The sequence below is a fragment of the Psammomys obesus genome, unplaced genomic scaffold, assembly GCF_907164565.1.
Source record: "Psammomys obesus unplaced genomic scaffold, mPsaObe1.curated_primary_1811, whole genome shotgun sequence".
NCBI lineage: Eukaryota > Metazoa > Chordata > Mammalia > Rodentia > Muridae > Psammomys > Psammomys obesus.
The window spans coordinates 5322639-5340136 of record NW_026591872.1 but is presented as its reverse complement, the minus strand read 5'-3'; the positions used below and the strand labels follow the sequence as shown (position 1 = coordinate 5340136).

The 17498-nt window shown below is 36.3% G+C and overlaps 1 protein-coding gene across 1 annotated transcript in view; it reads left to right on the top strand.

Moving 5' to 3' along the window:
- Positions 1-17498, top strand: part of Tenm1 (teneurin transmembrane protein 1) — a 1167432-nt gene that overhangs the window by 1048194 nt on the left and 101740 nt on the right. Inside the window, exons 22-23 of the mRNA XM_055612144.1 lie at positions 8345-8365; positions 13420-13652. Of these exons, the coding sequence (XP_055468119.1) occupies positions 8345-8365; positions 13420-13652 (254 nt within the window). The remainder of the gene's footprint in view (positions 1-8344; positions 8366-13419; positions 13653-17498) is intronic.

The following is a 17498-nucleotide window of genomic DNA, read 5'->3' as shown; positions in this document are numbered from 1 at the left end:
AGCCAAAACCATCAAACCAGTTCATGTCAGCACACATTAACTATGTTTATACGGAAACTAATGCAGTTCTTAAAAGAATCAACTTTTTATTGAAAATAGATTATTCTTTCATATAATACATACCAACCACAGTTTTCCCTCCCTTCACTCATCTTAGTTCCCTGGGCCCCACATCTCCTCTCCCCTCTAGATCCACTCCTCTTCTGTTTCACCCTCCATTTCCCCTTCTGTTTTCCCTTCTGGTTCCTGTTCATAAAAGAGCCTCCAAGAGACAACAAACAAACAAGACAAAACAAGATATAGTAAGTAAGTTCTTATATCCTGGCTGGGCAAGGCAAGCCAATAGGAAGAAAAGAGTCCCAAGACCAGGCAAAAGAGTTAGAAAAACATCCAATCCCACTGTTAGTAGTCTCATAAAATACCTCTTTTTAAAAATCTATGCTGATCAATGGCCTATGTGTATAAATGAAATCATCTGCATATAATTGGTGGCTTCATGTATTTGCTCTAACTTTCTGGGATGTAAACTTGTTGGGACTAAATAACTTATATAATAGGGCTTATCTATCTTTAGAACCAAATGTTTGTTGAATTCCATTGTGTTTAAATAGAAACTTCACTTTGTGCCAGGTTTGGTGTTATTGTTGTTAAGATCAGTTAATTTACTTTCTCTTACCTTAAACACATTAGCTATTTTACCTCATTTAGTAATTTATTTCCTTGGAAATACAAGCCAACCAGTCATTATTTTTGTTATATTCAAATTTGTGAATGAGTAGCAATGTTGTGAACAAGTTATTACAAAAAAAATGGCAAAGAACTCTCCTCTATCTTGACTATTTCATATTATACATTATGTACTTTACTCTGTCCTCTACCTCCTTATCTGTAAAATTGAATCCAAATTTGTACTTCAAACATCAGCTCACATGTCTCATACAGAGATCCACATGTGGATCAATCTTGGTTCAGCATTTAATGACTTTGGGGGAGGACACAACGTTTGTCGAAAGTGGAAGACCTACTGTCTTGCCCACTTTTCCATCTTTTCATTCCATATTTGACCATATTGAATAATTACAGATTCCATATGGCATGTCAAAGTTTGGAAGACTAGTATTCCAATCCTACCCCAGGTAATACAGACTGTCCTCACATGAGTTTTACTTTCCCCCTCTGATCTCAATAATCACTTCATTTCTTTGCCCCCACCCCTTCATTCCTCATTGGCTGAACAGGACCAGAAAGAAAAGTTTCATGATATTGTTATTGCTACATATTTTCCAAGAGAAACATTATTTCTTGTTATTTAAGTCAATAGTACCCCTTTCCTGGTTTCCTGAAGCTTTGTTTTCTACAAATACGATGCTTAATATTTTCTTTCAGTGCAAGTCTCAATAAAAAAAAAAAAGTGAAGCTTACAAGCTCTTGTAATTCCAGTGTTTCAAAACTACACTTTTCTGAAGACCATTAAAAATATATTCATTGCTAAGATAGTTTAAGTCTTGATTTCCCTGTGGATTTGCTTTTTATGGTAAAATGTATACATGTATAGGTCTAGATATATGTGTGCGCATGCATAAATACATATGTGCATTTTTTAATTATTTATTTTTTATTATTAATTACACTTTATTCACTTTGTATCCCCCATAAACCCCTCCCTCCTCCCCTCCCGATCCCACCCTCCCTCCCCCTTCTTTGCGCATGCCCCTCCCCAAGACCACTGATAGGGGAGGTCCTCTTCTCCTTCCTTCTGATCTTAGTCTATCAGATCATATCAGGAGTGGTTGCATTGTCATCTTCTGTGGCCTGGTAAGGCTGCTCCCCCCTCAGGGGGAGGTGATCAAAGAGCAGGTCCATCAGATTATGTCAGAGGCAGTCCCTCTTCCCATTACTTTGTAACCCACTTGGACACTGAACTGTCATGTGGTACGTCTGTGCAAGGGTTCTAGGTTATCTCCATGAATAGTCCTTGGTTGGAGTATGAGTCTCTGGGAAGTTTCCTGTGTTCAAATTTTCTGGTTCTGTTGCTCTCCTTGTGTGGTTCTCATCCTTTCCAGCTCTTACTAATCTTACTATGGAATCTTACTATGGAATCTTACATAAGATTCCATGCACTCTGCCCAACAGTTGGCCATCAGGCTCAGCATCTGCTTTGATAGTCTGCAGGGTAAAGGCATTATAAGGCCCTCTGTGGCAGGTTCCTAGGTTGTTTCCTGTTTTCTTTCTCTTCTGATGTCCAACCTCTTTGCCTTTCAGGATGGGGATTGAGCGTTTTAGTCAGGGTCCTCTCTCTTGATTAGTTTCTTTAGATGTACAGTTTTTAGTAGGTTTATCCTATGTTATATGTCTATATGAGTGAGTATATACCGTGTGTGTCTGTCTGCTTCTGGGACAGCTCACTCAGGATGATCCTTTCTAGGTCCCACCATTTACCCACCATTTAAATTTCGTGATTTCCTTATTTTTCATTGCAGAGTAATGCTCCATTGTGTAGATGTACCACAATTTCTGTATCCATTGTTCAGTTGAGGGCATCTGGGCTGTTTCCAGCTTCTGGCTATTACAAATAAAGCTGCTGCAAACATGGTTGAGCAAATGTCCTTATTATGTACTTGAACCTCTTTTGGATCTATGCCTAGGAGTGGTATGGATGGATCTTGAGGAAACGCTATTCCTAGTTGTCTGAGAAAGCGCCAGATTGATTTCCAGAGTGGCTGTACAAGTTTACATTCCCACCAGCAGTGGAGGAGGGTTCCCCTTTCTCCGCAACCTCTCCAGCATGTGTTGTCACTTGACTTTTTCATCTTGGTTTTAATAGTACAAAACTGTATCACAGATCTGTGAATTTAATGTTTATTTACAAGAATTCATGAGGCTATCCTAGCCAGTACATGCTTGACACTTTGTCATTTATGATTTGCCTGATCATTTTCAATAGCGAAAAAGTTAAATGTCTTTTAAGAAATCCCACTGAATCTTTAGATTTATTTGTGAAAGAAAGAAAAAGATAGCAGAAGAAAGAAAAATTAAAAAGAGAATTTCTTCTTTATGATGTATTTAAATATGCCCTCATAAAATTTCTCTTTACTGGTAGCATATTAGAGAATCTGAAGAATTACAGAAGTAACTTCTCTCTTCGATAGGAAAGATTTTCACAAGTATGAAATCAGAAGTCTAAGATTTCTGAGCTTTCTCTTCTTCAGATCCAATATGCTCAAAGTTCAATTATATCTCATCAAATATAACTGTTTCTATCCTCCTCTGATCTTAGCCTCAGGGTCACTTTTTCATTTTCTAAAACTAATAAGTATAATTATACACATAAAAGTAGAAGATACCCTACCAAGTACTTTGGACAAATTCAAATATGTAATATATCCTTGCTCACATCTCATCTTCTAATTTCTCAATTTTATTAGAAAAACCATTAAGCATGTCTAGAAGTGATTTTTTCCTTATAAAGTCTTATACTTCTATTTTTTCAAAATTCACTTATTCTCAAGATATTTATTTTGTAGGTCCCTTAAAAATGAAAGAGAAATCATCCACAGAAAGTGGGCTTGCATAGAAAAGAAAATAAGAGGCTAGACAATATATCTTGGTACCTTGAGCAATTTGGTCTTGACAAATGTCAACATGACATAAAAATTTCCCTAGAGATTTCACCATTTTTTCCAGTGACTAGTTAATATATCATACATTGCTTATAGGACTTGACTCCTGTCATTTGTTGGAAATGGAGGAGATTTGGTATAGCACCCATTTAGGAGCCGTTAACCTGTGGAGGGGTGATGAAACTTATAAAAACTCTTCTAAAAGATCAAACAAAACCTTAGCTTTGACAAATTCTATGAATAGCTGAAAAATTGCCACAAAACAATCATTTTGTCCACAGAACTTAAAAAAAATGCTAGAAATACTGGCAGTAGATAAAATAGATGACTATCCAACACCTGCGTTTGATCTTATATGTTAGCAGTGACTTTAAAACTCCTCCCCGTTTCTCTGACCCTAGCCTATCAGGTCTCATAAGGACTGGTTGCATTGTCTTCCTCTGTATCCTGGCAAGGCTACACCGCCCAGGGGGAAGTGTTCAGAGAGCCTGTCACTGAGTTCATGCCAGAGAAAGCCCCTGCTCGCCTTACTAGGAACCCCACTTGGAGACTGAGTCTATGAACTACAACTGAGCAGGGGTCTTAGGTCCTCTCCATGCATTGTCCTTGTTTGGAGTATCAGTCTCTGCAGGGATCCCAGGGCTAAGGTTTTTGTTGTTTTGTTTTGTTTTGTTTTGTTTTGTTTTGTTTTGTTTTGTTTGTTGCTTGCTTGCTTGGTTTTGGGGGAGGGGGGCTCTATTGGTCTCCTTTTGGAGCTTCTGTCCTCTCCAGGTCTTTCTATCTCCCTCTTCTTTCATAAAATTCCATGTACTCTGCCCAAAGTTTGGCTATAATTCTCAGCCTCTGCTTAGATACCTCGATCAGTAGAGTCTTTCAGAGGCCTTCTGTGGTAGGCTCCTCTCCTGTTCCCTGTCTTCTCCTGCTTCCAATGTCTATCACATTTGTTCTTCAGAATAAGGACTGAGAAACTTCCCTAAGGTCTTCTTTGTTGTTTAGTTTCTTTAGGAGAATAAATTTAGTATGTTTATTCTATATTATATGGCTAATATCCACATATGAATGAGTATATACCATGTGTGTTTTTGTTTCAGAGTTACCTCACTCAAGATGATCTTTTCTAGTTCAAACCATTTGCCTGCAAATTTCATGATTTCCTTGTTCTTAATAGCTGAATAGTATTCCATTACTAAATGTACCACAATTTCTGTATCTGTTTTTCTGCTGAGGGACATCTAGGTTCTTTCCAGCTTCTGGCTATTACAAATAGACCTACTATGAACATGGTTGAGCAAATATCCTTGTTGTATAATTGAGCATAAATTGGGTATATGCCTGGAAGTGGTATAGCTAGATATTTAGGTAGCACTGTTCCTAATTTTCTGAGAAAGTGCCATTTTGATTTCCAAAGTGGTTGTACAAGTTTACATTCTCACATAAATCTTAAAAAGAAAAAAAGATAATGATTCAGCATATTAAGTGAAAGAAGACAGGTATAAAAGTACAAATACAGTATGATTATATTTATTGTGAAAGTACAACACAAACAAATCCATACAAAATCCAGATTTTTGGATGCTGGGAACAAAGTAGAAGAAAAGGAATAAATGGGAAAATGATTATTAGCAAATAGGTACAGAATTTCGTCTTGAATTGCTTTATCATAAAGGTTGTGTAACTGAATGCGTTTGAAATTACTGAAATTCTCATTTTATAAGGGCAAATCTTGTGGCTTATAAATCACATCTTAACACATTTCTTTCAAATCCAAAAAAGAAGAGCAGATGCCCCTTGCTATTATCATTGTATTGAAAAAAGATGTCAATGATTAATTCACAGATCCTCTCATTAGGAGAATACCTTGCTCCCGAAAGAGTTCTGACTCCACTCTTTTCTCTATTTAGTGCATGGCAAGATTCAAATCTGTCAGTTACCAGGCAGTAATGCCCACTGATGAACCTTGGTCTCTGTGAAGAGTTCACACACTGGCAGCTCAGTATGTAGTCTGTTGATAGCTAGACAGCAGGTTCATTTTGGTGGCAGTTCAATCCTAAATCCTTAACTAAAAGTAATTCTAAGACAGAACAAGGTCACACACTAGAAATAAATTCCATCATTTTCACTTCCTCTCTCTGAGATGTTAATGAGAGAAGCTGCTCTGCATAACATGGGACATCTTCCAAATTCACAATGACATTATTGGCAGGATCAGAAGCAACAGCGAGAGAAACAAACTGTCTCCGTCTCTCCTCCTTGCCATCACCTAAGAATTTCAAAATGCTTTGTTTGTTGACATAAAAATAATTTTTGCTATGCCATGCAAATACAAAGTGTTATATTTTAATGAGGTCCATCTAGTGTTTTCACATCTAGACTTTTTTAGAACAATTGACTTTGTTCCAGTGATTAGAGCCTGACTCCAACAACCATCTCATAGAGACCAAAAAAAAAAAAAAAAAGGTCTTAGAAACAAAGAAAGTTCAAAAGCCAGAGGCCATGTTTCTAATCAGAGCTCTGATTCCATACTAGTTGACCTTTGTGGAAACCCACAGAATACCAACCCTTTTGAGATGGGCCAAAAAAAAAAAAAAAAAAAAATAGAAGAGCCAGTGGAGTATGACCTGGCCAGGCTAGTCTCTTGAAAAGATGCTTTTTCAAGAGTGTTAAATCCACTTTAGCAGATAATTCCAAGTGAAATAATTTTGTATCTTTTCTTCTTCCTGGACATTCAAAGAAAAATAACAATTCCTGATTTTTATAAAAAGGTTTATTATCTTCATGTCTTCAAAGTGATCTAGGGGCCAGATTTAAAAGGATTTTAAAATTTAAATGACTATGTTTCACAGATGACTATAGCTTTTTATTTCCGGGCAAACTTGACCTAAAGTCAGACTGAGCCCCCCATCTGAGAAACACTGAACCACATCACCCACTGAAACATTCAAGGCAATACTCTGTGTCAAAAAGCTATTAGATGAAGTGCTTACTAAAAGTTCTGCTTCTTTGTGGCTGACAATTCTGTTTTGTCTACCCCAGTTGCCCTTTGGAGCACAGATGGCTGGAAGACATAAGGCTTTAATAGTTGATGTGCATGATGTTTTATTGAAACTGTTTTGATGTAACAGTTTCAATGATAATGACATTCTATTGTGGTCCAAGAGAAGTCCTTCATTTTTTTTAATACTTTGAAGATTTCGTACATTTGTACAATTTATTTTGTTCACATAATTCCTTACTACATTACCACCCTCAGCTTCCCCTAGTGCCTCTAACTCTAACTCTGTTTCCTTCCAAACTTAATACTCTATTTTTGTCGTTGTTATTAGTAATTCCTTAGTCCAAATAGTGCTACTCATATGTGCTGTGTATGGGGCCATTCACTGGTGTATAGGCAACCATGTCCCCAAGGAAGAGTGATTTTCCCTCAGTCAGCAACTATTAACTGGAAATAGCTCTTCTGCCAAAGGTTGGGACTCTCAGGAAGCCTTCTTCAGTTCATACTGGAAGTATGACTGATTTGATTTTGTTCAGGTACCATGCAGGTACTGAAGATGCTATGAGTTCATTTGTATTGTATAGCAGCTACATCATGTCAAAAGTCTGCATTTCACAGCTCTTCTCCTCATCTGTAAGCTCTGACATTCTTTGCCCATTCTTCTGTGATATTCCCTGAGCCTTATATGTGGAATTATTAATATAAATGATTCACCCATAGGTAATCACTCACAGTCACTTATTTTTGGTACTTTGACCAGACATGAATCTTTGCACTAACTACTACCCATTTCAAAAAGATCCTTCTCTAACCAAAACTGATAGCAGAAAAAAAATCTATGGAAGTAAGCATAAATATTTAGAAGGCAGTTTGATGATGAGACCATTTAATATAACAACTGTAGTCCCACCCTAAGACCTATGATAGCTCTTGCCATTGGGGCTTTTTCAGGTTTACTTTATCAGGAATGAAATCCTTTTTGTAGAACTGGTCTTATAGCCAAACAGAAAGTGATTTGTTACTCCCATAATTGTCATACCAGTATGACAACAATGAGCACATCTTGCCAGACATATCAATATTGCAGCATGCAGAGAAAACTCCCATATTTTAAAAGACCCTTTAAAATATTGTCAATGAGTGTTCATACAAATGTCTCTATCTTTGAGGTCAGATAACTGTCTTAGATTTGAGGTTGCTATGCCTGTTTAATACATGTCTCTATAGGAAGATGCAATGGCTTTACATTCCCATAGAGCAGTCAGGGATAGCAAGATAAAACTTAAAATGTTCCTTTGTGGTGGCTATTTTCTCATCTCCAAGACAAGTGGTTCTTAAATTTTAACTCTGCATCAGAATCAGCAACTGAATTTATTAAAACTAAAATTCCCAATACCTACTTCCCCATTCTGGTTTAGTAGGACAAGGGAGAGCTCTCAGAAAACTGAACAGTGGTCCTGGTGCAGACAGGCAGGGAAAAAATTTTTCTAAATTGTCTTAACTTTACCTACCACCAAAACATGTAACCACCTTGACACCATCTTATAAGGAGAACCATGGAAGGAATAAGTCAATTGTGGCTTCACACTGACTAAATCTTCCCATTAATCTCTCTAATTGCGGCAAGCTAAGTAAGGAATTGATATGTCTACTGAGATTTCTGTTGTTTAATGATACTAATGACTCTCTATTTGTTTTTACTTGCTACTTGTGGATACCTTCTGCACCCTAGAAACAGAGATACCAGACATAGGTAAGCAAATAACACAGGCAGTTGCCTAATGAAACTCTTCTCTAAGAAGCCATTCTCTAATAATGTGCTAATAGGAAAATTTGCTTCTTAAATAAGGTTAAAGAAATAGTATGAAAGTGAATTTTGAAATTATGTGCAGGTAAGTGCATTCCAAAAAAGAAGGTCAGTGTGTTCAGTAAGAATTTAATGGGAACTGAACATTAAGAAAAGAAAATAAGATAAATGAAAGATGACAATTCAGTATGTCAATAGAAAGTAAAGCCAAAAGTCTCATTATGTTTCCCTGAAATGATATCTCAAATGAGTCCACAAGTTTAAGTCAGTTTAATGTTTTTAAGTTGCAAAGTATTTTTCTCCAAGACTCAAAAATATAGTTGTCAGTTATGTTAAGACACAATGACCATGATGACCTTTCTTTTTTTCTTGAGCATTGCTTTTCTGCATTTGATAACTTTCTTTAATAACATTGTTTTTCCTTTGATATAGCTAAATAGGGTCTAGTTCCTCTCACCAAAGGAAGTAATTGAAAAGCTCCAACGGACTAATTATGGGTAATGCACATAGCACTGAAATTAGTGATAAGGATTTCTGTTCAACTCACTTATACATTACTCTTGTCACAACTGCTCAAAGTTTCTGAAATTTAAAGGATAAAATTGAACTTGATCATTCCCAAGTGCCAGTTGTCATCAAAATAGCACTAGTAAATTTTGAATATCTATTGTGTTTGGGGGATGCCGCTTTGCAAATCCCAGTACACAAAATCAGCCTTGCAACTTTGGCATAGCTGATTCTTTAAGCAAATTCAGTTGGTTTCCGATGTCCTTACTGACAAACTATTACATGTTATTAATTAGAACCATCATTTCTCCATTTAACTATCTATTGATTTTTAAGAAGTATGAATGAAGTGATCACTGCTAACTGGAAGATCATGACTTACGAAGGTGACACAGTAGATCTAACATCTAGGTTACAAAAGAAATTTTCATGTCTGTCAAACTGATATGCACTTACTCATGAAGAAGTAAATCAAATAAGAACGTAGTGCAGTGAGTTTACATGTTTTCAGAAAGCACAAAGAAACCATTGTCAATGTAGCTGAAGTGTACTTGAGGAATGACGGGAAACACCATATCAGTACAGGGTATATTTCTGTCAAGAAAATAACATCAATCAAATTTGAATTTGATATGTTGGATTATTCCCTTTTCTAAAAGCCAGTACATCAAATTGAAGAACAGGCTTGCTGAACAAAATGCAAGTTACAGAGTTAGGAAAGTCTAGAATACCAGTTGTCTTTTCCACCTTCAGAACAAGAGTATTCTGTTGTCATTTTACACAAATAGTCTCAAGTGATCTAATCTAATCTTAGTAAGGGCACAGAACTGTTAAGCAACTCTGAGAAAGACCCCTATGGTTCTGGGATTTCCCAGCTGAATTTTGAGAAGAATACTAATTCTAACTTAGGTTACAGGCACATTGAAAATATTCAATAATGAATGAATGTAATACATCCCAAAGTATTTTTGTGTGAATAACATTTCTCTTGGAAAAATAGCCCATGGACCTTACTTAATAAAGCATGATTACTCTGGCTCAGTTGAAACTCTACAAATTGGCTACCATAGTATTAAAGATTATTTCCAGGAAAGGTTGTATATGGGAGCACATTATTCTGAAGGTAAAAAAAAAATGAACTAAATACATAAAATGTTTACCCTACCACCTATTTGAGAAATCTTTGCTACAGAGATGCTTTGCTTGGAAATCTGCCAACTCAATTTTGGAAAATGGTGGTGCCCTTTACAATTTATTTACAACACCTGTCATGGTGGTTCCAGGGTTAAAGAAGTCCCTGGAATCTACAAGTTACTTTATTTGAAGGAGGTACGTAGGGGGGAAAAATCAACTATTTCAATAAAATCTGATATTTTTCTACTAAGAAACTACAAACTGACTTTTCAAGTTACCATTTGCCAACTTTATAATTCTTTACATACATCTATATGCTTAGAGGGTCATTGCAATTAATTAAGAGAATTCCAATCCTTAAAAGAGCTCTTTCTTCTGATAGCACTCACTCCTCCACTTTCTTTGTCTAAGTACCCAAAGCTTGAACATTTTATGTCTTACATTTATGTCACATAATCCAGTTCACCACTTACTGAATGAGCTTTGACCTTTCCAGGCACTGTTTGACATCAAGGACAGAGAGGTGGAAATGGTATTTGTCTGCAATCAACTCACAGTGTATTTAGGAAGAGAGTTACATGAAAGAAAAAAAAATACTGCTTGGAACCATCAATCCAGTCTTGCTTTTTAATGCCATTCTCAAATAAAAAAGCCATTATTTTTGAGAAATGGCTGATTATAATATCAGAGAATGGGAAAATTAAGAAGAGTCTAGAAAATTCTTGCAGTGCAGAATTGTCTTAACATAATGACAATGATGATGATGAACATTTATGGAATCATGGCAAAGGGGCATACAATCCAACAGAAAGAATTCTTAGTGATAGCAACTGGGACAACTTACACAACATAAAATAGCATTAAGTTTTTTTTTCTCTAAGCATAAAATAAATGTCTATGGAGCACATACTGATATACATAACACATATCTTTCTTAAATAAAGGAAAAAATAAACCACCAATCCAAAAATTATAATAATTTATGTGATGCTGTATTTACAAAGAGATGGGATATAATTCCTGATACCTTATTTTCTATGAATAGTTACTTCCCTCCAGGAAGGACACTATGGAATATTTTTTATAGTAAGGAATAATAATTCAGCCAGGAGATCAAGATCAAGCCTACCAGTGCTAGATTTTGTTGATTGTTTGCAACATAGGTGTGATTTGGTTAAAATGACACTTTTCCATCCAAACTACACAATTCCTATCTGATAAAAATATCAGACAAATTCCAGTAAAAAAGGGTATCTTATAGAATGCCTGACAAATAGTTTTAAAACTGCTGAAGTCTTCAAAAATAAGAAAAACCCAAGAAAATGTCACAAAACAGAAGAGCCTAGGAAGATATGACTACATATAGTTTGGTGTCTAGAATGGGAAAATTGTCTAATAATAATAAACAAACTAATAAATCTTAACTAATAATCTAAATAAATCATAGACTGCAATCATTAATTTAAAAACACTAACACAGTGTGATAACTATTCCTACGTTACAAATCCTACATCCTCTCTTCTCTGTACATTTCCCTCCCTTCTTAAATTTCCTATGCTAATACTTGACTTATGAGAATCATACCTTGCTTTTTTATCAGTTTACTTGACTAAACTGTAAGTTTCAAGAAGAAAATGGTTGTATCTTATACACAAGTTGGTTTCCATTACCATCTTAGCATAATTCTTGAGCACATTTCAAGTACTTAGAAGACACATTTTAATGAATTAATAAACAAGCAAAAACATAGAAATAGCACCAATGAATGCTCCAGTAAGAGATGATATGAATTTGAACAAATGACAGCAGTGATAAAGGGAATGTACTGCAGAAGAAATTAGAAGTTAGAAGGAAACAAAAACATGAGGTCCTATCCATATGAGAAATTGTAGAAAGAGTGACCTATTGTTTCTAACATAGACAAGTAGGAACTAAACAGCATTGTCAGCACTAAATATATTAGAAATAAACAGGAAATGTTTTTTGTCCTGCTAGCTCTCAGTTTATTAGAGTGGAGAACACTGATACCTAAAAAAGTCATTTAATTTGTATGTCTCCTCTTTACGCAATGTGCAAATAATTCAATACAAAAATTTAGGGAAGGATTCCTTCATGCAAAGCTGCTTGAGTAAATACACTAAAAACACGTGAGAATGGATGAAGTAAAAAGGACGAGTATACTAAATCAAAATACTTTTGGAACATCTCTAACTATGGGAACAAGTGATCAGAATAATTATGAGGACAATATGGAGAAAATGGATATGACCTTCTGTGTGATAGACAACAGAGGTGAATCTATGTAAACAACCATATGATTGTGTACACTGGTTAGTTTTTGACAATATGACAAAGAATAAAATCACGTGGGTAGAGGTAACCTCAACTGAGAAACTGCTTCCATCAGATTGGCTTGTGAACATGTCTGTGTGCCATTGTCATTATTACTGATTAATGAGGGTGGGCCCGGTGTGGGCAGTGTCATCCCTGAGGAGGTCCTCCTGGTTAGAAAAGAAAGCAAGCTAAGTGATCCATGGAGAGCAAGCAAGTAGGCAGTACCTTTTCATGGTCTTTGATTCAGTTCCTGCCTCCAATTTCCTGCCCTGAGTTTCTGCCTTCTCTTCCTTAAATGATACGTTCTAACTCTAAGGTGTAATAAACCCACTCTTCCCCAAAATGTGCTTTGGTCCTGGTGTTTATCACAGCAACAAAAAACAAACTAGAATACCATGATTATACCTTAGAAAAGTTAAATGTCACCGGTGTCTAACAGCAGGAAATGTGTATAAGAGAAGTGTTGGTCAGTTTAAAGGGGGAATTCGGAAGTTTGACAGTCTGTCTCTGACACAGCCCTTTAAGATCAAAAGTCCTCTAGTTTGAAACTCACTGTTTAATTGACAACAGGCACCTAGGAAGACAGCAGTGCCCCCAAAGAAGGCAAAAAAAAATCCAAAACAGGACCAAGTTTATGAAAGATGGGGATGGCAGTGAAAAAAGAGAATGTTTGTGTTGAATTTGGTGAGCTTGATGTGACAAAAATACAGGCAATCATCCAGCTTGGAAGTGGATAATGAAATATGAAAATTATCTCCTGGGATATTTTCTCCTATATTTCTTATACTCTCAAGTGGAAAGTATCAAAATGTCAGCATCATTACAGGGTGGCAGAATGCTCTCGGACCTAGTCTCATTACTAGAAAAACAAATATGTGCCTATATCCTTGGTACCTAAACAGGAAGATAAATGAATTCTTTCATCTATTACAATATATTTTTTTTCATTTGTGAGAAAAGACAGACTACTGGGATACATGTTGAACAAATTGCTTTTAATAACTTATGTCTTCCTCTTCCTTAGCACAAGCCCTGCGCATAAGTACTACCTGGCTATGGACCCTATGTCTGAATCACTCTACCTATCAGACACCAATACTCGAAAACTCTACAAACTGAAATCTTTGGTGGAAACAAAAGATCTCTCTAAGAATTTTGAAGTGGTAGCAGGAACAGGTGATCAGTGTCTTCCCTTTGACCAGAGTCACTGCGGAGATGGTGGGAAAGCCTCAGAAGCTTCATTGAATAGTCCTAGAGGTAAATAAATAAATAAATAAATAAATAAATAAATAAATAAATAAACCTTAATGACTACAGATTTTGTTTGATGTCACTAAATCTTAAATCTTAAGGTTATTGTCAAGCTGTGCTCTCTCTAGCTCAACATTCTGCCTCTCATAGACAACTTGTATAAAGTTGATTACAAGGCCGATTTTTAGATGATGCACATTAGTATGTTTATAATTGTTATCAAAAGACTGGCATGCTTTGATTTTGGTTAATAAATAACTATTGCTCTGGGCCTTTGGAGTGCCTCCCAGGATCCTTGACTGTCCTGAGGGGTATTTTCTGAAAACTTCATGCTTAAAGGTTTAACTGGTCCCAGGCTCCTGTCCTCTGCTTTTGCTCTGTTGCTTGCATTGGATCTAATGAGGTCAGTTCTCACCTTTTTCTACCACTGTCATAAATGCTTACTGTCTCACACCATTCCTATCTTTTGCTTAACAATTATTAATGAGGCTTTCCTCCTTTAAAGTATTTAGATTATTTTATAAGCCATTTTTATTTTTTTTACATATATCAGCTCTAGAATAAAAGATTCCAACTACTTTGCCTTAAGTGGGAAGTTAGCCTTATTTTAAAACTCACTTCCTGTCGTGTAGAACCAACCTTTACTTCAATTACTTGAAATTTGATGAACAAATCTGTCTCCCAAATAATGTCATAATTTTATAGTAGATGGTCATATGACCACCTTACTCTACTAAATTGATGAATGGCCAAGTTTTAAGTCTGTGATCATATATCATTTTCTGAATCTGCTTAATTATTCTGACTTTCTCACATATTTCTTCTCCTAGGTTTTATGTATGCATGTAATCATATTTATTTTAGTGAGTTTCACAAAGTATCCATTTCATAGGACTTCTTAAAGATAGCATGAACTATTAAACTTTGCAGAAAAAATACAAAAGGAAGAATGAAAATGTTTTAATTAAAATCATCACACACACTTACCAAATATAGAAAATCACTCATTATCCTCCTTGTGGTCTGAATGAGTAGATTCATCCTGTGTATTGTTATGCTATCACCTGATTTTCATATTTAATGTATTATGAATATTTTTGCATGCCAATAAATATTGTGAGACCAATGCATTTAATTTGATAGAAAGCCACTTATGATTTCAAATACAAAGAGGTTATTCTATAGCCATTTCACACTTGTCTTGGTGGAATTAAATTCCAACTACTATGAGAACTGAATGTCCCTGAGTTGGGATTTTTTTTAGCATTTCTGAATATATTTTGTTATTTGTTTATACTTTTAAAAACATAAACTTTCAAGAATAAAAACTTATATATAATTTTTATTTTTATTTTTTTTAATTTTTATTTTTCTTTTTAGTTACAATTTATTAACTCTGTGTCCCAGCTGTATCCCACTCCCTCATTCCCTCCTCCTCCCCAACTCCCTCCCTGGTCTCCTCCCTGCCCCTTTCCAAGTCCACTGATAGGGGAGGACCTCCTCCCCTTTCATTTGACCCTGTTTTATCAGTTATCTTCAAGGCTGGCTGCAAAGTCCTCCTCTGTGGCCTAACAGGACTGCTCTTCCTCTGGGGGGTGGGGGGAGGTCAAAGAGCCTGCCCTTGAGATCCTGTTAGAAATAGTCCTTGTTCCCCTTACTTTGGAAAACTACTTGGTTACTGAGCTACCACGGGCCACATCCGAGCAGAAGTTCTATGTTATATCCATAGATGGTCCTTGGTTGAGTGTCAGTCTCAGAAAAGACCCTGTGCCCGGATATATTTGGTCCTTGTAGAGCTCCTATCCTTTCCATATCATACTAACTCCCCTTCTTTCATATGATTCCCTGCACTCTGCCAAGGTTTGGTTATGAGTCTTAGTGTCTGCTTTGAAACACTGCTAGGTAGAGTCTTTCAGATGCCTTTTGTGGTAGACTGAAGAGATGGCTCAGTGGTTAAGAGCAGCTGTCTGCTCTTCCTAAAGGACCTGGGTTCAATTCCCAGCAACCACGTGGCAGCTCACAATTGTCTGTAACACCAATGCCAAGGGATCTGATACCTTCATACTAATGCACGTAAAATAATTTTTAAAGTATCCAAAGCGATATAGCTACTACCATGTAGTTCTGCGAAGTTTCCTTGTGAACAGGTTACAGTGAAGATACAGGTGGGCTGTAACTAAGGAAAATTACCATACCAGTAACTAAAGTACATTCATAATTTAAAGTATTCCAATTTGTCTCTGGGTCCCACACTGTACCAAATACCACACTGTATTTAGCTTTGACATTTCCTTGTACTCTTCTATAGTAAGCCAATTCTTGTATGTGTGTGTGTGTATGTATGTATGTATGTATCTAACTATCTATAATCTGTCTATTTATCATCTTTCTATTTATCTATCATCTATCTACTTATCTATCACCTATCTACCTATCTGTCTTTAATAGCTTTGACAGTTTTGAAGAATGCTGCTGTAATCTTCTATATTGGCATTACTAACATAATACTTTTCTGGAAATTAGATATTGTTAGTTAAATTTTTAAAGCAAAGAAGGCATTCATGAAGAATGATCTCTCACAGTGTGTCAAGTGTACCAGCAATTGATTTTATTGGCCTCTTTTAACTTTAGTTCTAAGCAAAACAAGAACTTAGACATGAAGAAAATGTTTGATAAAGTATGTCTTGCTCCCCAAGATTATGAATACAGGGAATATCTTGCTTTCATTCTATATGAGACTTCTATAATTCATAAAAATGGTTAGTTATGCAAGTGCTTCTACCGTGTATGGTAGCCTGTGGCTTCTCCTTCAAGTAAAGAGATAATACTTCAGGTAAATAGATAGTAAATACTGCCTCCCTCAATCCTCTTGGCACCCAAAGATCAAAGGATTTTTTTTCCTGTGACTTAATTCTCCAACTTGAAAAAATATCAGTTTGTTTACTTCTTTAAGGACAGGAGCAACAACTTCCAGAAAACTCTGCTCTTTCATTGAGAAATTGTTCAAAGTTTGACTATGAGTCTGAGCATCTGCCTCATTACCCTGCAGGGTAGAGCTTTCAGAGGCCTTCTGTGGTAGGCTCCTGTCCTGTTCCCTGTTTTCTCACTCCTCCGTTATCCATTCTCTTTGCCTTTATTTCTGAATGCAGATTGAGCATCTTAGCCAGAATCCTCCTTCTTGATTAGCTTCCTTAGGTGTATAGATTTTAGTATGTTTATCTTATATTATATGTCTAATATCCACTTATGAGGGAGTATATACCTTGTGTGTCTTTCTGCTTCTGGGAGACCTCACTAAGAATGATCTTTTCCAGTTCCCAAACTTTGGGCAGAGTGCAGGGAATCTTATGAAAGAAGTGGGAGATAGTAAGACCTTGAAAGGACAGGAGCTCCACAAAGAAAGCGACAGATCCGAAAAGTTTGGGTACAAGGATCTTTACTGAGACTGATACTCCAGCCAAGGTTCACTCATGGAGATGTCCTGGAACTCCTGCACAGAGGTAGCCCATGGCAGTTCAGTGTCCAAGTGGGTTCCTTAGTAATGGGAACAGGGACTGTCTCTGACAGGAACTGAATAGTCTGTTCTTTGATCACCTCCACCTGAGGGGGGAGCAGCCTTACCAGGCCACATAGGAAGATAATGCAGCCACTCCTGATGAGTCCTGATAGACTAGGATCAGAGAGAAGGGGAGCAGGATCTCCCTTATCAGTGTACTGGGGGAGGGACACAAGTGGGGAAGAGGGAAGGAGGGTGGGATTGGCAGGGGAGGGAGCCACAGGAGGGATACAAAGTGAATAAACTGTAATTAATAAAAATAAAAATAAATTAAAGAAGAAATTGTTCAAAAAAAA